Raw genomic sequence first — 21,202 nt, forward strand, 5'->3', positions numbered from 1 at the left:
TTTTTACAAATAAATGTCTTGGTTACCTTCTGCATTCCCCACGGACAAGATAATGAAAAGAAGCAGGCAACTTTTCAGCATTGCCATGGTCAACCTGAAATTAATAAGCAGGAAAAGTTCAATGTCTGCAAGCACTCATGCTGAACATTGCGATTCTCAATGCATTTAAAGACAAAGCACAAAAATACTTCAGGTAACATTAAAACATCTATTCAGAACTCACTTTGGGTTTAAAATGGTGCCTTCAGAGTCCCAGAGGAAGATTTTGTGAAGCACTAGAGCCTTAGTAACACCATAACATTCTCATATCTGTTGTAAGACTGGAAAAACTGGAAGAACTGTAAGAGAACGCTACTCACTGAGAAAAGAAATGACCATTTTAACTCACTCTCGTACACCATTCGAGACACAAGTCTCACCCCAGAATCTACATCTCTTTCCCTGAGGTGAGATCACCTATAATTCATCCAAAAAATATATGGTTTAACGTGAATAATTACCATCGAGTATTATACAAATTTAGTATCATATTTCGAAGTGTCTCAGGGTAAATATTTTAAATAATGTTGTACTCTTGAATGTGAATACTATGTGTGATCAAAATTACTGAGTTCATGTATGCATGTAGTTTATTGGCCAGTAGTCATATCACCCTGTAAATGAAATTAAGTTTTTAGTTTCATATTTTGAATTATATTATGTGCTGACATTAAAAACTGTCATCACCCTTTTTCTGCTTAGACATAAAAATGCACTAAAATGAGTTCGTGAGTTCACCAATTCATGAATGATTTGGAACACATACCTAAGGTTGGACTATTTTGGAAAAATACATTTTACAGATTATTTCTGAAGGGTTAGGCCTATAATTGACCATTCGCAAAAGCCACGCCCCCTAGTTATTGTTACTACGCCCGTCAAACAAATGGTCAAACACGACCAGCGCAACAGATTGCCATGACGGGAAGAGGTAACGTTATACCCGTGCATGTCAGTGACCTTTTTTTTGGAGCAATACCTCAGCGATATCCTCCAGATCGAGACACAAGGGGTTACAGTATGCAGTGGAAGGATATATTCAAAATATAAAAATACGCAATGAAGGAGACACGACTACTATCGAGGCGAATGCTTACGCGGTCTCAAGTGAAATCTGAGAAACCCCATGACCTGTGCCTCAAATGCTACCAGCATAGCCTTGAAGAAGATTTTATAAGCTGGTTCAATGGCTAATTGTTTGGAGTTAGAAATATATAACTCGCGCAGCATATTTAGTCATTTTGGCTCATATACAGGATTATAGATTTGCTTTAACAAGCAGGTTGTTCATTACCACGGCAACCGCTTGCATGTCATGCTGAATGCGATTTTCATGTATAAAAAGTAACTATACTGTACATAAGAGACGGAAAGATGCAGATAACCATATTATTTAAGGTTATTTCTATTTGTTACGATAATGATATATGAACTGAACTGATGTTGTCAAGTAAGCTTCATGCTTTCCCCGTTGTGAACGTGCACTCCTCTAAACTGTCGCGTAAGGGTGCTGCACTGCTAGTTGGCTCATTTCCCCCCGATTATATCATGTTAACAACAACCCTTCAAAAAACGTAATTCCTTTGTGGATCCTCTTAATCTGCTTTCTCCAGGTTTCTTTGACTAATCTCAGTGTCTCAGTATCACGCACGCTGCACGCGAGTTAACCATGTTCGACACATTTAACTGGGAGTGGGGCCGTCCACACTGTTTTATCCATTGTAGGCACCGCTCACGTCGTGTTTTCGGCTTTGGAAACGGAAAGAACACAACTCCTCCAGACAATCTCTCGGGGTACCTAGTGTCTGATTTACAAACACAGTGGGCGCGCCGCTTCACCATCTTTGGAGTCAATAGCCATGTTTCCATATAGACGTTTTTATCCGCATTAAGTGATATCGAATGAAAAATGCCTTATGGAAACAGTAAAATTCGATTGAATTTCATGAATATCGACTCAAATGAAATACGATCGGTCTGATCGGATTTTATCTTGATCGATATACGGCTTATGCGATAAACGCGGATGGAAACGTTATTATGGTGCGATCCATTTCGCCTTGTAAAATTTTGTTCGCAAATGTTGGCTTGAATGTTGTGCAATTCGGTGAGAAAATGAATGGAAAAACCAACATGTCTCAAATCAATTCGATATACCAATTTGATCGCAAAACAGCATGTGACGTCATTACGCACAGGTTTTTATCCGCTTTAAAGCCGTTTGATGGAAACACACTTTCACCAGCTTTATTCGCATGAGGTTTTTTACCGAACTTCAGATAATTCGATTGACAAGTGGATGGAAACATGGCTAATGTTTGACGGACCTGCTCACATAGTAATGGTTGCTATGATGTGTGATTGGACAGTGGCCGTTTTGGGGGAGGGGCCGGCGAAAGGTCAATTGTGGCTGAAAAAATATATTACAAATAATAACGTTTAAGTTGAATTTTATTGTTTTGAAAATGTAGAGAAATAGTATGTTTTGCTGTTCTAAAAAATAAAAAACGTTTCAGCAAACAAAAAATGATGTAAAGTCAAAGCCACTAGTTTAAGCAAGTAGTGTGCAAAAAATGCCTTTTCTGGGAGCTGCTGCTGGTGAATTACAGTATTTTTTTCATAAAATTATGTGTACTGTACATAAAGTAAGGGTGGTATTATTAATGTCACCTGTAGTAAGTCAGTCTGGTCACTACAACCTTTGGAACCTTTGGAATTACTGTAATTTTTACATAAAAAAAAATATTTGTGTACTGTATGTACAGTACAGAAAAATACACTAAAGCAGTAAGTGAATACGCAGCAAACATCAAACCTAAAACTAACTAACTTTACCCCGCTTGGCAACTTAACTTTTTAGGAAAACTTGACTTTGTTCGTGGCGCTGTCCACATAGCAGGCTATGTGGGACTGAAGGTCCTACATGACCCTTCCTGCAACTTGGGTAAAGTTGGTTTTATATTCGCACATTTGCGGACTTCCGCGTTCAATATCTCATGAGCTGAATATTGTTACTACACAAATAACATTGTTTTAATCTTTAAATGGTCCTCAAAAAAGACCTTTGCTTCGGTTTTGCACTTTGCAGACGGTCCCTCTCAGTGTTTCATGTTTATAAAGGAGACTCGTGATGGGTCAAACACTAGCTTTTATTCAGCTTACTTCACAGCTATCCTCCTGCATCTCAATAGCCGCGTTTCCACTGCCGGGCCAGGGCCGAGCCGTGCTAGTGCGTGCCAGGGCCAGTCGCGTTTCCACTGTCACTTCTGGGGCTTGATCGGGGCTTACTCGGGGCCAGCGGCCAGGATTTCTGGCCCGTCGAATACCTTGGGCCAAAGCGGGCCAGCTCGGGCTAGAGGCGTGCTCAAGGTAAAAGGCGGAGTTTATCGGAACGTTATGATCTGAAGCAAGATGCACATTTCACTTTTTTGTATCACGCAAAATAATCGCAGCAAAGCTCTTCTGAGCATTTGGGCAGAATAAAGGGTACAACGTCAATTTGACGGCGTGTGAAAAAACGAGGACGTTATAAAATACATCGATGCTGAACTTGCTAAGCTAAGCATGCAGCGAGCAACGCTTCAAGTTCAGGAAAAAATAAAAAAGTTGCGGGCGCAGTATTGTACAAGGCGATTAAAACGCATAATGGACAAAGCGGAGCTCAGAAAAGGAACTTTCCATGGTTCGACTTGATGGACGGTGCGTGCTGGGTCACCGTCCCTCTGTTAGTGGCGAATCGCGAGACAATCGGGACACTATTGCAGCCACGGCCGGTGAGGTAATATGCTATCTTCCTAACTTGAAAAATAAATAAATTCATAATATCCGCTGAGATGGGTTGGGTTGTATGTATGACGTTTGATCCAGAAAGGCGTGTTAGGGGCGGAGTTTAGGGCAGCGCCGCGGGGCTACTGGCCCGGCAGTGGAAACGTAAGCCCGGTGCTAAAGGCCCGAGGCCACTGGCTCGGCTCGGCTCGCTGTTAGCCCTGGCCCGGCCCTAGCCCGGCAGTGGAAACGCGGCTAATGTTTTTATCTCTCACTCTTTGTCTCACCCCCATCCTAAGATAGCTCACTGGTGCCCTCTATTGGCTGACCTACACTCACCTAAAGGATTATTAGGAACACCTGTTCAATTTCTCATTAATGCAATTATCTAATCAACCAATCACATGGCAGTTGCTTCAATGCATTTAGGGGTGTGGTCCTGGTCAAGACAATCTCCTGAACTCCAAACTGAATGTCAGAATTGGAAAGAAAGGTGATTTAAGCAATTTTGAGCGTGGCATGGTTGTTGGTGCCAGACGGGCCGGTCTGAGTATTTCACAATCTGCTCAGTTACTGGGATTTTCACGCACAACCATTTCTAGGGTTTACAAAGAATGGTGTGAAAAGGGAAAAACATCCAGTATGCGGCAGTCCTGTGGGCGAAAATGCCTTGTTGATGCTAGAGGTCAGAGGAGAATGGGCCGACTGATTCAAGCTGATAGAAGAGCAACTTTGACTGACATAACCACTCGTTACAACCGAGGTATGCAGCAAAGAATTTGTGAAGCCACAACACACACAACCTTGAGGCGGATGGGCTACAACAGCGGAAGACCCCACCGGGTACCACTCATCTCCACTACAAATAGGAAAAAGAGGCTACAATTTGCAAGAGCTCACCAAAATGTTGCCTGGTCTGATGAGTCTCGATTTCTGTTGAGACATTCAGATGGTAGAGTCAGAATTTGGCGTAAACAGAATGAGAACATGGATCCATCATGCCTTGTTACCACTGTGCAGGCTGGTGGTGGTGGTGTAATGGTGTGGGGGATGTTTTCTTGGCACACTTTATGCCCCTTAGTGCCAATTGGGCATCGTTTAAATGCCACGGCCTATCTGAGCATTGTTTCTGACCATGTCCATGCCTTTATGGCCACCATGTACCCATCCTCTGATGGCTCCTTCCAGCAGGATAATGCATCTTGTCACAAAGCTCCAATCATTTCAAATTGGTTTCTTGAACATGACAATGAGTTCACTGTACTAAAATGGCCCCCACAGTCACCAGATCTCAACCCAATAGAGCATCTTTGGGATGTGGTGGAACGCGAGCTTCGTGCCCTGGTTGTGCATCCCACAAATCTCCATCAACTGCAAGATGCTATCCTATCAATATGGGCCAACATTTCTAAAGAATGCTTTCAGCAACTTGTTGAATCAATGCCACGTATAATTAAGGCAGTTCTGAAGGCGAAAGGGGGTCAAACACAGTATTAGTATGGTGTTCCGAATAATCCTTTAGGTGAGTGTATATTCGTTCAACATCAGCACAGCTTCAGAGTAAAACTGAATCTAAAACTTCTATACAGTTTGTGCCATTAAGGCAACAAACGTCATGTTCCTGATTAAATGAATATGTTTTGTTATGGTCTCCACAGGAATTAAGGGGAATCACTAAGGGGTCTCAGCTGGTAAGCCCATTCCCATTTGCTCTTTATAAATAATCTCCTTTTCCTCAGGGGTGTCGTACCCTGTTTAGTTGCATCAGGTTGTGGAGAGGATGCCAAAAGAGGATCTACCCATCATTGAGAAATCACCTCATGCACATCAGGGGCCGTATTCACAAAGAATTTTAAGGCTAAAAGTAGCTCCTAACTGGCGAATTTAGGAGCAACTCCTAAAAATAATGGGCGTGTCACTCCTAACTTTAGGACTCCTAATTTTTTTCACTAAGAGTAATTCACGAAGCATTTTAGCCCTAAAAGTAGCACCTAAGTCTGGGACAGCTTAAAAGAAGTCGAGAGGACTCCTAACTCACTAAGACCATTCACAAAGGATTGTAGCGCATACCACCGCCTCTCGCAGTCGTCCGGGGTCCGCGACACAAGCGGGAATGCTGCATTGATCTGCAAACAAATCCTCTCCCATTCTCACGCTTAGTTTTGCTTGATATCCCAGTGCCGAATTTCCCTTTTATTAGGTTTTTGGGCCAGCAGCAGTAACTGATCCTGCGTCCAGTTGGGCTTTCTTTTCCGTTTTGGCGAGTTCATAATCCACCGTCATTCAACTATTATGGTGTGTTCACACCGAACGCGAAATTAATTATTTGCGCGAGTAGATTACATACAAAGTCAATGCAAAGACGCAAATAGACGCATCATTCTCGCCGGGCGTTGCGAACGACGCGAATTGGGCGACACGTTTGCCGCGAATGTCTTCCGCGCAAGTTGACAAATTTGAACTAGACGCGATAGACGCGTATTTGACGCTCTATTCGCATTCGGTGTGAACACACCATTACATTACTTCAATTGGAGCAACATTTCATTGCTTTAAGTAGTCTATTTAGGTTATAATGATCTAAATTAACCAAGCAAGTGTTAATGCAAGCGTCGTTTTTCATTATTAGGCAAGTGGCGGTTTTCATTGGGGTATTAGGCTACCTTGATTTAATTTAATTGAATTCACGACTCTCTCTCTCTCTCTCTCTCTCTCTCTCTCTCTCTCTCTCTCTCTCTCTCTCTCTCTCTCTCTCTCTCTCTCTCTCTCTCTCTCTCTCTCTCTCTCTCTGCCTTTTTAGAATTACACTTCACTGGGGCCTCCACAAACATGTCATTATATCTGCATTTCGATGACATTACTTTTATTATTTTGTGTAGGACATGATTTGTTGCGTCTGTGTTATGCTCCGCATGATGGCCCTGTCATCTAACAACCAATCACCGTGATCATTGCGAGGAAGCTCGTGCATGAGAAGTGACGTCATCTATAGCAACGAAGACTCACTCTTAGTTTAGGAGTTGTCATTTTTCCTTACTAAGAGTGGGTCTGAAAGGCGTTGTGAATAACTTTTAAGAGAAAACTCCTAGCTAAAATATTTTAGTGCGATTTAGGAGTACTCCTAGTGGTAAGATAAAATTCTTTGTGAATACGGCCCCAGATCTTACCCATTACAAAATCTTTGACAGTTTTCTTCAACAGAGTCGAGTATTTTCTGGAGCTTAGGGGAAGTGCATTCAAGAATAGTGTTCAATTCAATGCCTAATAGTGTTAAACAGGGAGATAGGTCAATAGGAATTATATTTAATCAATAAAATCCAGTAGACAGCTTCAAAGCAGCAACATAGCAATGCTGAGATTATACTCAGTGAATTTAGATATCACAACCGTCCATTCAGTCTAATGTTCTGCTACCTCTGAAACCAGCGCCATCGGGCCTGTATCATTGTGGAGACTAAGAGGAGACAAATAAGTTACGTTTTACAGAGCAAGGCTGGGATCCATTTGATTGAAACAAAAATGTATTGCTTAAGGTCTGTAATATGACCTCACGTTTCTGCATCAATAGATTATTTATTATTTTTACAGTCTCGTCTCTCTTAAATGCATTAAATGTATACAATCTGAAATGTAGAATTTTTTTAAATGCTTAGCATCCCTTTAACGTCTCTGTATGATTTTCAACTGAAACACTGTGCTTTACTATAAATATCTTGTTATCACTTATGACACAAGCTCAGATAGCAGTATTTAGATGACTTTGAATGTGAGAGAGACTCTGAGGTATTCAGGACTCATACACTGCATTTTCACTAACTTGTAACATCAGACCTTATCAACTTTTTGACTCTAGACCTGACATGCATTTTCAAATAAACATCTTTGTTTATATTAGTCACTTTACATATTTTTGCAGCTCATGTTTCTTCTTTTGGCATCATTGTCTATAAGATTTACACTGTCTGCCCTTGACAGCTGGGCCTTTTGACCCCTAATAGAGTATGTAAACTTTACATGGTGTGTCATGTTGCAGTGTATGCAATGTGACTTTCTTACCTACCCAGTCCTCATAACATATAATTATGTAATGCTGCAGTGTATGTAACGTGACTTTCTTACCTATCCAGTCCTTGTAACTTATTTTGTCAAAAATAAGTTACATTACAGTGGAGAGAAACAAATATACAGGAAGACTATGAACCAGGGGCATAGCCATCATATGATCTCAAGCCATCCAGACTCATCATACCAGTATCTGGTTGAGTAATCATTACATTTGGCTCCTTCATTCACTGTTGTCTGTCAGTATCGCTAAAGTTTTTATTGCAAACCTCACGTGTTGAGCTGTGCTTCATTATAGACTTTGCTCTCAAACTGTGTCATGTTTACAGCACAAGAACTGGTTAATGGACTTAAATGGAGAAAAATCGATCATAACTTCGGCAAACTATGGAGTGCCGCAGGGATCCGTGTTAGGCCCTTTATTATTCTCAATATATATGCTGCCACTTGGTAATATTCTAAGGAAACATGGAATTATTTTCCATTGTTATGCCAATGACACTCAAATATATATTTCATCACGGCCAGATGAATACGCTAAATTATCCAAATTGACAAATTGTGTTAAAGGTATAAAAGATTGGATGACGCGTAATTTTCTTTTATTAAATCCAGACAAGACAGAGGTAATACTTATCGGTTCTAAAAACCGTCCACAAAACCTTTCACAGCACGACTTTAACATAGTAGGATGCCCTGTTAGTTTATCCGCTACAGTAAAAGACCTGGGTGTTACATTAGACTGCAACCTGTCTTTTGAAAAGCATATTTCATATGTTACAAAAACAGCCTTTTCCACCTTAGAAACATTGCTACGTTACGTAATATTCTATCAGTCTCTGATGCAGAAAAGTTAGTTCATGCATTCATGACCTCGAGACTAGATTACTGTAATGCTTTATTAGCTGGTTGTCCTGCATCCTCAATAAACAAGCTACAGTTAGTCCAAAATGCAGCCGCTAGAGTTCTTACTAGATGAAGAAAATATGATCATATAACACCGATTCTATCATCACTTCATTGGTTACCTATAAAGTTCCGTATTAATTACAAGGTATTGCTTTTGACTTATAAAGCTCTAAATGGTTTAGCTCCAGTCTATTTAACGGATATTCTATCGCCCTATAATCCATCGCGCTCTTTAAGATCATTAATTCGAGGCTTCTGGTCATTCCTAGGATATCCAGATCCACCAAAGGAGGGAGAGCATTTTCACATTTAGCTCCGAAGCTCTGGAATAGCCTTCCTGATATTGTTCGAGGCTCAGACTCGCTCTCCCAGTTTAAAACTAGACTAAAGACGCATCTATTTAGCCAGGCATTCATATAATTTTTTATCTTACAGTTACTGTAAATTCGGCCTCTACTTCATAAACGCCAGAGGAGAACAGGCCCCGACTGAGCCTGGGTTCTCCCAAGGTTTTTTTTTCTCCATTGGGTCATCTGATGGAGTTTTAGGACACCGTCGGGTCACTTGATGGAATTTTTCGGTTCCTTGCCACTGTTGCCTTTGGCTTGCTCAGTTGGGGATATTCAATAATAAAATTACTGGTTTTCCAGTAATAAACAAGCTGTTAAGTTGTTTTGATTGATACTGTGAAGCAGCTTTGATACAATCTGTATTGTGAAAAGCGCTATATAAATATATTTGACTTGACTTGACTTGGTTAAAAACTACGACCACTAACTGAGGTCAAGTATTTATTCCTCTTTTTATTTGCTTTGCGATTGATTCTGATCTTTTCGTTTAATTGCACTTGATAAACAAAGAAATACAGAAAATAAGAAGTGAACAAATATTGTAAAGCTCTGTGATGCTCTATTCAGCCTGTCATCTGTCCATTACTTAAAGGTTTTCATAATGTACAGGCCAGCCGCCTACACACCCCAACACTATATATCGAGTGGACAACCTCCCTCTGCGATATGTACAGTTTGGGGGTCTCTTCCCAGTTTGAAATCTACACGTGACCACAGGAAAAGGCTGGCCGCTCTTAAACAGGTTTCTGTCTTTGTTCAGTTGATTCTTTTTATCACAAACTGCTTTAAGCTGGTTTTCATTTGCTTGTATGAAGGTGTTGACAGGTTTGCAGCCATTGTCCGTTCCAGTGATGTTTCTCTTTCTCATTTCACTGGTACACTTCTGCACATTCATATCAGGACCCAAATGCTGATTGAGGAATTTTTGATACCGGGGCTTTATATGTGGTGGTTGATTATGAGTGGAGAACGACACACACAAGACCAGCAGCAGAATCACAGCAGACTGATGAATCTCCATGACCTGCTGAACAACACACACATCAACACACCTTTACTGACATTTAACTTAATAAAGCAGTTTGGTTGTTAAAATATTAAGATAAATTAAATTAAGAGCTGATATATATATATATATATATATATATATATATATATATATATATATATATATATATATATATATATATATATATATATATATATATGTGAATAAAAACAATTTCTTGATATACGTATATTTGAATTTGGAGGTTGGGTTTACTTTATTTACATTTATGAATATGTGTCAAAGATAGCCTACTTGAACTTGTAATACAAACTTTGTATTATTATTATTACTGGATTCAAGGAGTTTATGTGGTTGAAATTAATAAAAGTAACAAATCCTTCCCTTGCGGGTCAATTTGAACCCCATTGGAGTTTTTTTGTTATTATTATTATTATTTTTTTTTGTCAAAAACTATAGCCTATTAAAAATCTGGCACAATCTAGAACAAACACACACACACAAATGAAGGCATGATATAGAACATCCCCAATGCAGAACCCACTCACACACAAACACCTAGGAATCAACATTAAAAAAATAATGGGGGGTCATAAAATATAATATTTCCAATAAAAATAAATCACTCATAATTATGGCTGCACGATTAATCGTAATAAAACGGCACAAGATTTGGCAAAGGCTGCGATTATTTTATGCACAGTTTGTCAGTGCAGTGATCGGTATGGTGTTTCATCTGAACACCAGAGAGCGCTCTCACACACACGCTAAAAATGCCCCGCATACAGAAGTACAGTAATGCGCATCATTCCAGGAAATCCCCATCGCTATAGCTGAATAAACAGAAGATTGAAACGCTTTCATTGATTATACATGACTTATAAATACACGACTGCCTTATTCTGTGTTAGAAGCCACATCATCTCATTTTCAAATGCACATAGCCTAAGTGACTCAAACTCACAGAGCTTTTAGATGGAGCAGTTTACAGAGCCGTAGCCTACATCAATGACAAGCTGCGCATACAAAATAATCGCAGCCTTTGCAATATCATAATCGCGATAAACCATCTTGATTTAAGTCTATGTTGACGAAACAGCGAATCTAATTCGCACCGATTCACACAGACACGCAGATTCTACATTTAATATAGGCTACAACCGCCACCCGCCCGAATTTAATTAAAATATTATTTTTCGTCACGTCATGCGCCCGATCCACGGTTTATCCGTGCAGTCTGCGGCTGTAACCGCCAAACGCGCATAGTGTGTGATCGGCTCTGCCCTTTGAAGGGGGTGGATTCAATGTATATGTAATGAATGATTTAATCAAGGCATTAATCAATATTTTTCCTTCTAATATTAAATGAGTTGAATGACTTCTCTGAAGATTTTACTTTGTTTTAGAAGTTACCAGTGTGATTACTGAAATGTTATTTTCATGTATTCTCTAATGTCTGTATTTGATATATGAATGCAGTAACAGCTTGCTTATTTAGCCTGGCTTCCAGAAATAAAATATGGACTTGTTTTGTGTTTGAGAAAGGTCTTCAACATGTGAAAACATATAGGGGTCATTGAAGCCAATAGTTTAAGGGACCATCTCTTTGTTAAAGCCTTACTTTCCAGTTCGACTAAAGTTTAGCTCTCCTTGAGAGAAAGAACACATTATCTTGATGTTGTGAGACGACTCTACTGTTTATTGTTAGAGCCTGTCCAAATCCAACCTTGGAAAAGCTGTGTGTCGGTGTGTGTGTTAGTCTTCTGGGTTGCAGGTTAAGGAACAACTGCATTATTGGAGATTGACTGAGTTGTTGTTCTGGACATGTTGGCGTCCAGAAACCCAAATCTGCGACCTGGAAGGTCATGACGTGCCTAACTTCAGGGTCTGAGTGTCAGCTGCATAATCCATGGAGATATGCTTCAGTCTATCTGTATATGTGTGGAAAATTACTATGTTTATCTATTTCTTAGCCAATGAGAATCATTCAACCTGTAAGCAATGACGTAGCTTAGACCTTGGAAATGGTATAACTGCTGTGATCTGTGTAACTGTAAGCGGGGCAGCCTATGAACTCCTGTGTGAGTCTTGAAGCTGACTTCTGCTGATGAAACTGCAAACTATCTGCAGTAAAACTTTTCAATATTTTTTATAATTCTGACTCGGGGTCTTCTTTCAAATATCTGGTTCTGGGTCTTTGACTGTGATACCCATTACACCTTCGAAGGGAGTGGGGCATAGGGATGCCCACAGGTATTAAACATGTCCCAGCCGGGTTCGTCACTTATTGGCGTCCCCTGGAAACATTCCCGTTGTGTTCTGTGCTATTTGCAGTGTTTCTGTATTTGGTTGTGTTTTGAGTATTTGGAGCACACGTGTGTTGTGAAACTGATGAAGATGTTTTCTTAATTTGCGGGTGTTTTTCTATTTGCATCTGTTTTCTTCAGTTGCAGCGGGTTCAGCTTTCTAGGCCACCATACAAATAGCTTAAAATCGATCTTGATGAGTTTAAATGTCATGTGATATTAACAGGTGACATTGACCTACACCACTGGTACGCACCACCATCTACTGGTTGAATAATCATTACATTTAACTCCATTCATTCACTGTTGTCCGTCAGTATCACCGGAGTTTTTATTGTGTAGCGGGACCTCACTCTTCCACGTGAGGAGCAACTATAGAAACGCCACCACTAGCTTAGGAATGACTACGCCACCCTGTTTATCAGGGAAATATTAATCCTAAAGATTTAATGTTTTACACAAAAGACACACAGGAACGTGATTGTCAAAGGAGGGCCGGAGACGTGGATACTAAATATACAAAAAGTTTATTCTAATACTCGCAAACATTTAAAAAAAGACATTAAGAAAGAACTGGGTCATCAGCATTCACAATAAAGAGACCAAGAGATAACGGAGACCGAGGCCCAAGGGCAGATACACAAATTTCAGTGCACACAAGGCTTCTATATCACTCTCAACACCCCGTGTACAAGCATCAACACACACTGCAATCCAGTCTAGCACAGCACTCTGTGACGAGCCCACCACCGCACGTAAGGGCCTACTAGTGGCCTGCCCTGCAGCCTCGGCTCCTGTAACGAGAGTAAAAATTACTACAGGTCTCAACACACAAGACATTTACTCCTAACATGCACACATAATAAACATTTAGACAAATAAACAAAAAAAACATATTACAAAAAAATGAAAATCAAGGTTTGATGTCACCACTGGGTTTCTATTAACCACCCTGACCTTCTACCAGCACATTTGAGGGAACTCAGACCTCAAAACAAATACAATTCTGCAAAACACTGACAAAGCAAAACAATCAGAACATTCAGTTAAGAAACCAATGACAATTGAAGATACACAAAAAAATAAAGATAACAAACAAACAAAAACACAATTTGAAAGACTAGTTAGTAAAAGAACGCCCAGCGAGCACAGTGACACGTACTGGAAAACAAGCTGTTTGTTATTGTAAACAATCTGAAGGTATAAGCAGCAGCGTCAAACAGCGTTGCCCACCAGGCGCCGCAGAGCCTCTATTACTCCTAAAATACAAACAAACATATTTGCTATATATGACATAATGGGCGCTGCACAAGATGGACGTTTCAAGTACCTTTAATTCATAAACCGTCGCCCATCCACGCCACGCCGAACATCACCATCAACCAAAGAATGGGAATGCGAGAGGGACATGCAAAGTTAGAGCGGCCGTAAAGCAAAAAGGCAGTAACTACGCAGAGTGCAGAACTGAGAAAAATTACTTTAAAGTTATCTTGTCATCCAGCCTAAGTATTTGTAGGTAGATTATTGGACATGTGGCTGTTTTGTTACTTTATATTAGCTTATTATTTTGTACATATCAATCCTCATTTTTAATTTGATATTTTACCCCTATTTTGCAGTTACTGTATGTTGTGTTTTATAATGATCACAGTGACACAGGGAGTAGCATCAACTTATCAACACTTTTACTTCCATATCACTGTCTGTTTAGACCCAAGTAAGTGAACACCTCGATTCGTCAGACATAACCGAATGATTCAGCACAGTCAAACTCTATGCATCACTGAACACTAACTCAATGCATTTATAAACCCCACTTGAGAGAACAAAACATTCCCCCCCCCCCTCCTAGAGGTTTTCAGACATGAAATGTTGACACAAAGTCCTGTAGGTGCCCCGGCCGAGAACGAGTGCGAACAGGCCGCGGTGAAAAACGAGGATGAGGCTGGGCAGCCTGTGATGGACAAGCACACATCTCAGCTGGGAGGTTGATAGGGATGCCTGGAGCCTGTGCAGGAGCTATCTGAGGTCTTGGCTGACACGCCGGGTTATCCTGCCTGCCAAGCTGAGGGTGTGGCTTGAGATGTGACACCTGTCGTATGTGCCGGGGCCCGTACTTTCCGGAGACGGCTTGCATGCCACCGCGTGCCATCACTGAGCAAGAAGGTGGCCGGGCCCAGCTGATGACTAACTTTGAGAGGGGAAGACCAGTACGAAGCGAGTTTGTGGTCTCTGTGGGACCTGCGAACCCTGACCCAATCTGCGGCCTGTATGTCAGGGGCCTTTGCGTGTGCTGAGAGATCGAATTTCTGCTTCATCCGCCTCTGCTGGCGTTCAACTGAGGCCCTGACCTGTGGTAGGGGGCCCTGAGGCAGTGCTGGGCTGAGCCTGTCGAGGGGAAGGTGGAGCTAACGGCCAAGCATGAGGAAAGCTGGAGAGACCCCCGTTGTAGAGTTTTGGGTGGCCCTGTAGTGCAGCAGTGTGTGGCGGATGGACTGTGAGAAGGTCCATCCCTGGAACAGGTGTGCTCTGAGGCTGTTTTTCAGGGACTGGTGAAAGCGTTCAACACCACCGTTAGCTTGGGGATGATAGTATGCCGTGCGGATGTGGCGAATACCCTTGCTTTTGAGGTATGTGGTGAACTCGGCCGAGATCAGTTGCGGCCCATTGTCCGTAGTGATAGTATTTGGGAGGCCCCAGCGGGAGAACAGAGAGTCCAGAAAGTTGATTATGACCAGAGAGGTCACAGAGCCGGTGGCAATGAGCTCGGGCCATTTCGAGTGCAGGTCATAGACAACCACTAGGAAGCGTTGGTGATGAGGAACTCCCTGTATCTCACCACATATGTCCAGCTGCAGGTGATCCCAAGGCTGTGATGGCCAAGCAAGAGGTTGTAAGGGTGGGGGAGCCTGGTGACCCATCTTTCCGCTCAAGAGGCAGGCACTTCTTTCACCAGGGCCTCAATGTCTTTATCTATCCCCGGCCACCAAACCCGGTCTCTGCAGCGCTGTTTCAGCTTCACAATACCAAGGTGGCCCTCATGAGCCATTGCCAAGACCCGTGCTCGTAGGGTGCTGGGGGGAAATGCTGCAAGCTCCTCCGATATCTCATGAGGCCAGCCGTTCAGAATATAGACACGGAGTTGAGAAAGAATCGGGTCATGTTCAGATGCGTCCTTCAGTTCTTGTAACGATACGACGGCCTGGAGGGGTGTGTGTAACATCTGAACAATGTCCCGTTCCACCTGGTCCGTGTCAGTGGTTGTGTGTATGACAGGGTGGGATGGAGTAGCCATCCCACCCTGTGGTGGCTAGTAAATCAGCCACAAGGTGGCATCCCACCCTGGGGTGACAGTAAATCAGCCACAACATTGTCTCTGCCTGGGGTGAACTTCAGGTCAAAGTTATACTGGCGAAGACGGTCGGACCAGCGGTGTGGCCGCAGTGGTCTGTGGCCTGTCCCAGATGTAGAAAGCAGTGCAGTCAGGGCCTGGTGATCAGTCCTCAGGGTGAAAGCGCGGCCATAGAGGTACAAGTGCCACCTCTCGCAGGCCCAGATGCAGGCTAATGCTTCCCGTTCCCCCACCGGGTACCGCTGCTCCGTCTGATTGAGGGCCCGTGACGCAAAGGCAATGGGCTTCTCGACGCCCTGCTGAGTCTGTGACAGCACTGCTCCTATGGCTGTAGCCGACGCATCGCAGGTCACCAAAGTGGGGCTAGAGATATCGAAATGAGCCAACACTGGAGCTGTGGTGAGCTGCACCTTGAGGGCCTGCACCGCCTCAGAGCATGCCCGTGACCATATTCAAGGCTCATCCTTACGCAGCAGATGCCGTGGTGGGGCAGTGGTAGCAGAATAATGTGGGAGGAACTTTAGATAGTAACCCGTCATGCCCAAGAAGGAGGCAACCTGTGCAGCCGAGCTGGGTTCGGGAATTGCCAGTATAGCGTCTACGTTTGACTGAAGTGGTGTGACGCCATCCACCGACAGTCGGAAACCCACATACTCAATGGACGGTGAGGAGAAAACACATTTTTCGGGCATTGAGGGTTAGTTTGTGTTTTGCTAGGGCTGCAAAAACTCTGCTGAGGCGTTCATCATGACTCACTGGAGAAGGCCCATGGATAACCACATCATCCAGGTAAATGGCCACCCCCGGTATACCAGCCAATACCGACACAATGATTTTTTGAAAGCAACTGGGGGCGGAGCTAAGTCCAAACGGCATGCGTGTATAACGAAACACACCTTCATGGGTCACAAAGGCTGTGAGGTTCCTGCTGCTGGGGTGGAGAGGCACTTGTAGGTAGCCCTGTCTGAGATCCAGTTTAGAGAACACGGTTGAGCCATGGAACTGAGCAGTGAGCTCTTCGGAGGTAGGCAGTGGAAACCTGTCCGGGATCACTGCCTTATTCACTGCTCGCAGGTCGACACACACCCGTAGGGCCCCTGATTTCTTCTGAGCCACCACCAGGTTTGAGACCCAGAGCGATGCATCCACTGGTTCGATAATACCAGCGTCCAGCAGCAGCTTAAGTTCAACTGAGACACCATCACGGAAAGCCAGAGGAATGCGGCGAAGTGGTTGAATGACTGGTGTAACAGCAGGGTTCAGGAGAGGTTGGTGGGCAAAAGCAGTGAGGCACCCCAAGCCTTCAAACAGGGATGACCATTTTTGCTGCCAAGGCGTGGAGACTGTCAGGATTGCAGCTCCCTTTGTGTCCACCAGGGAGAATCCCAGAGCAGAGAACAAATCCAGACCCATCAGATTGGCCCCACGACGGGCAACATGGAAGGTAAAGCCGGGTACCAATTTGGTGCCATAACCAACAGTCGCTTGCAGGGAACCCACTAGGTCAATCTTTGAGTCGCCATAGCCACAGAGTGAAGCAGAGGGTGGCGACAGTGGCAGCGCTCCGAAAAAACAACTGTATGTGTGCATGTTCAAGAGAGACACACTGGCACCAGAGTCCAAAAGCAGTGGGATACACACATCATTTAGGCGCACTGAGCATGCTTTAAATGAGACTGGCCCAGAGTAGACATTGTGAATGATAGTAGGTGACTCAGCTGGAGCAGAACGGCAGACTGAAGCAAAATGGTTGCGTTTGCCACAGTTGCGACACGGGCTGGGCAGTTCTGCGCTCTAGACGGATGAGATGAAGATCCACAGTTATCACAGGGCCGCGACGCTGGTGTCTGTGGGCGTGGCCGAGACCGCTGCGGGCGTCTCAGTAGCATAACTGCAGAGGAGTCTGCTGCAGCAAATGTGTCTTTCTGACTGGGCTGTAATATTGATGTGGGCATGGGGGAGGGGGCTGGGTAGTCCGTGATTGTTTGCTGTTTAGTCAACGCCGACGCACATGCAGCTGCACTCTCTATTTGTAATGCAATCGTGATCGCTCGGGACAGTGATAAATCTTCCGGTTCTAATAGCAGAGTTTCACGTACTTTTGCGTTGTTGGTATGTTCAATTAACTGGTCGCGAATCATTTTGTCCTGCAACGCACCGAACTTGCATGTGCTGGCCAATCCACGCAAGTTGGCTACATACTGTTGCACTGACTCACCGGGCAGCTGTTGTCTTTGGCGGAACAGAAAACGGCGCAAGAGCGCGCTCTGTGCGGGTGCGAAGTGTGCGGTCAGCAGTTCCACGGCTGTGTCATAATCGCTTGTGGCGCCTGACTCAAGCGTTCCCAGCACACGATTACCCTCGGCTCCCAAGCAATGTAGTAACAGCGCCTTTTTGCGGGCTGTGCTCACATCAGTCAGCCCCACTGCCAAGATGAAAGTCTCGAAGGACTGCAACCATCGAGTCCAGGGAATCGGAGGCTCAGCAGGTAGCGTGAGGAAAGGAGCAGGCGGTGGTAGTGCGATATCAGTCATCCTCGTCACCAAATGTTGTGTTTTATAATGATCACACTGACACAGGGAGTAGCATCAACTTATCAACACTTTTACTTCCATATCACTGTCTGTTTAGACCCAAGTAAGTGAACACCTCGATTCGTCAGACATAAACGAATGATTCAGCACAGTCAAACTCTATGCATCACTGAACACTAACTCAATGCATTTATAAACCCCACTTGAGAGAACACAACACTGTATTCTTGCTTTGTATTACTTGTATTACTTACCAAAAACGTGGCACCATTACCAAGGAAAAAGGCAGTAAACAAAAGTTGTGTGAAGTTATACTGACAGAAAAGTCCAAGTATATTTGGCCTATACTTGTTGATCGAGATATACTTAAAAGTATAATTAAGTATGCTAAGTATTCTTGGCTTGTACTTGTGTTTACTATTTTGATTGAGTAGCTTATTAAATAATTTTTTAAAACATAATACAGTATTACACACTGTCTTATAAACTAGCATGTTTAAGTTTATATAGTAACAAGCTTTCGGGTGAAATAGCGAGTAAATAAAATAAGCATGGAACTGAACCTGATCTTGTACACAGTCATAATAATCTAAGACTTCAGAAAAGGCCAATGAGAATCGGCGGGAATTTGCATGCTACGGGTATTTCAGCGGACAGTTCAACATCGTGGCCGGAGGGACACCACGTCTCATTCCCTTCATCAGGGAACAGAAGTTACAATTGTAACCGAGATGTTCCCTATCTGTCAGTCACTTTGATGTGGTCTCGATTATAGTCTAAAGTTACTTTGTTCACCCAGCTGTGCATGTTTTCGTTCCAGTTCCTTTGTTTTTCTGTATTTGTGTTAAAGACATTAAGTTCTAAGGGTCTTACCTTGTTGTTTTGGGTAAATTAATATATTGTTCTAACACATTTATTTTGTCTGAAGGCTTAATCAACAATATGGTAAAATATGTAAGGTAAAATGGTCTTAAATAAGAACTGGCAGACAAGTAAAATGGCTGAACCTTTTGAAAGACAGTTAAGGTATCATTGGACCCAAAAGTGTTGCACGGTGACGAATATGACAGCAATTTTGCAAGATATTGTGACGTTGAGATGCAAGACAATCCAGCAGACGAGTTTAAAGGTCGTAGAGAAGTTTTATTGAGAATTACAGACATGTGTAAAAACATCTGTGTCTTTCTTCCCTCGTCTGTTTTTTCTCATTCACTACTCACAGTAAAAAGTTTTGTAATGCTCAAAAAGTGTCAACAGAGTGCTTAAAAATTCAGTAGACTAGCTGAATCTGCACATGCAAAGAACAATTACACACAGAGACACACATGAAGAAGTGCAGAATATAACATCAACTTAGAGAAGTGATGTAAAGCTTTTTTAACATTATGCTCATGAGATATTATTGTTCATATCAGAGTCTCATAAAGAAAGAGAGGAACATTTTATTTTACCCTATGAAATGACATTATTTTTTTTCAAATATAAAAAATCAAATTACATACATGTACAGCTGTGCTTCAATGAATTCATTGAACTCTGACATGTTACCCTCTAACTGAGGTCAAGTATTTATTTATCTGTTTTATTTTTGGCTTTGTTGATTCAGATTATTGGTGTGTGTTTTTTTTTTCAATTAAAAAACAAAGGAAGACAGAAAAGGAGAAGAGAACAAATGATTAGCAAAATATTGTAAAGCTCTTTTCAGTCTGTCATCTACACATTAATTACGTCTTCGGCGTAATGTATAGGCCAGCCGTCTTCGCAATTCAACACAATATTACGAGTGGATTTGTTGCCTTTGTATTCACAGTTTGGGTGTCTATACCCACTGTGTAATTCACAAATGATCACAGGGAAAGGATTGTTACTCATAAACATGTCATAGCCCTGTGGAGTTCCTGCCGCGCCACAAACTGCTTTAACATCTTGTTTATTTGCTTGTATGAAGGTGTTGATTATTTTGCACTCGTTGGTGGTTGGGGAAGATGTGATTCCTCTCGCGCGGATCTCACTGGTACATTCCTGTTCAGTCATCCCTTCAAACACATGCTCCTTGAGGAACTTCTCATACTTTTTTAGTTGAGCATTAGCGGAGAACGACACGCACAAGACCAGCAGCAGAATCACAGCAGACTGATGACTCTCCATGACCTGCTGAACAACACACACATCAACACACCTTTACTGATATTTGACTTACTAAAGCAGTTTATGTGTGATCAATTAAGAAAATACTGATGAGACCCTTCCTTTATTTTTACTTGCACATATCTTAGTTACTTCAACCCAGCTGTGCACTTTTCCGTACACACACGGTTGCAGTCCTGTATTTGTTAAAGACCAATTTCTTGTATGTCTTAGTTGCTGAGTAAAGTTCTTAAGCTCTTACCTTGTTGTTGTGGGTAAATTAATATTTTGTTGTCTTCTTTTGCCTGAAGGCTTTAAGGTATGAACAAACCTTAGAAAATACTGATGAAACTTGCTCCAAATACGAGTTTAGACTCCACTGGTGTCCGTCAGCATCGCTGGAGTTTTTATTCCAAACCTCACGTGACCTTCAAACACTAGACAGTGCAAACATGACCTTGGCCAATTTAACTCGTTGATGGGAATTTCATCCCCCTTATCTGTTATTTGCAAATGTTCGAAAATGAAAACCTTAATGATGTTTCAAAGTCCAGTTTCTACACACCAGAGCTCCAGATTTTTAAATAATCTAAAATATTGTGTTGTGATTCACCACCCACACTGTTGATTTGATTGTTTTACTCTAAATTGGTGGTTGTCAGATCAAGTAGCACATATGTCATTCATCAGTATTATTCTCACAGCGCCTGTTTATGCATCTGAACTGACCTGTTGTCCTACAAAAGCTT

The 21,202-nt window shown here is 42.4% G+C and overlaps 1 protein-coding gene across 2 annotated transcripts; it reads right to left on the reverse strand.

Annotated features, from left to right (window-relative positions):
• Positions 1–9,670: 9,670 nt before the first annotated feature.
• LOC130086931 (ribonuclease-like 3) lies at positions 9,671–20,775 on the reverse strand. 2 transcript variants are annotated; one of them, XM_056253171.1, is made up of 2 exons: positions 20,716–20,775; positions 9,671–10,149 (listed from the first exon to the last, which is right to left on the reverse strand). In XM_056253171.1, exon 2 carries the CDS (start codon positions 10,144–10,146, stop codon positions 9,712–9,714), a length of 435 nt encoding a protein of 144 aa, XP_056109146.1. In that variant the 5' UTR covers positions 10,147–10,149; positions 20,716–20,775; the 3' UTR covers positions 9,671–9,711. The 2 variants fall into 2 exon arrangements, with proteins under 2 accessions (XP_056109146.1, XP_056109147.1); XM_056253172.1 differs by having other exon boundaries at positions 9,671–10,152; positions 20,716–20,763.
• Positions 20,776–21,202: the final 427 nt, after the last annotated feature.

The sequence above is a fragment of the Rhinichthys klamathensis genome, unplaced genomic scaffold (genome assembly GCF_029890125.1).
Source record: "Rhinichthys klamathensis goyatoka isolate OS25496 unplaced genomic scaffold, OSU_Roscu_1.1 h1tg000103l_1, whole genome shotgun sequence".
In the NCBI taxonomy this organism is placed as follows: Eukaryota; Metazoa; Chordata; class Actinopteri; order Cypriniformes; family Leuciscidae; genus Rhinichthys; species Rhinichthys klamathensis.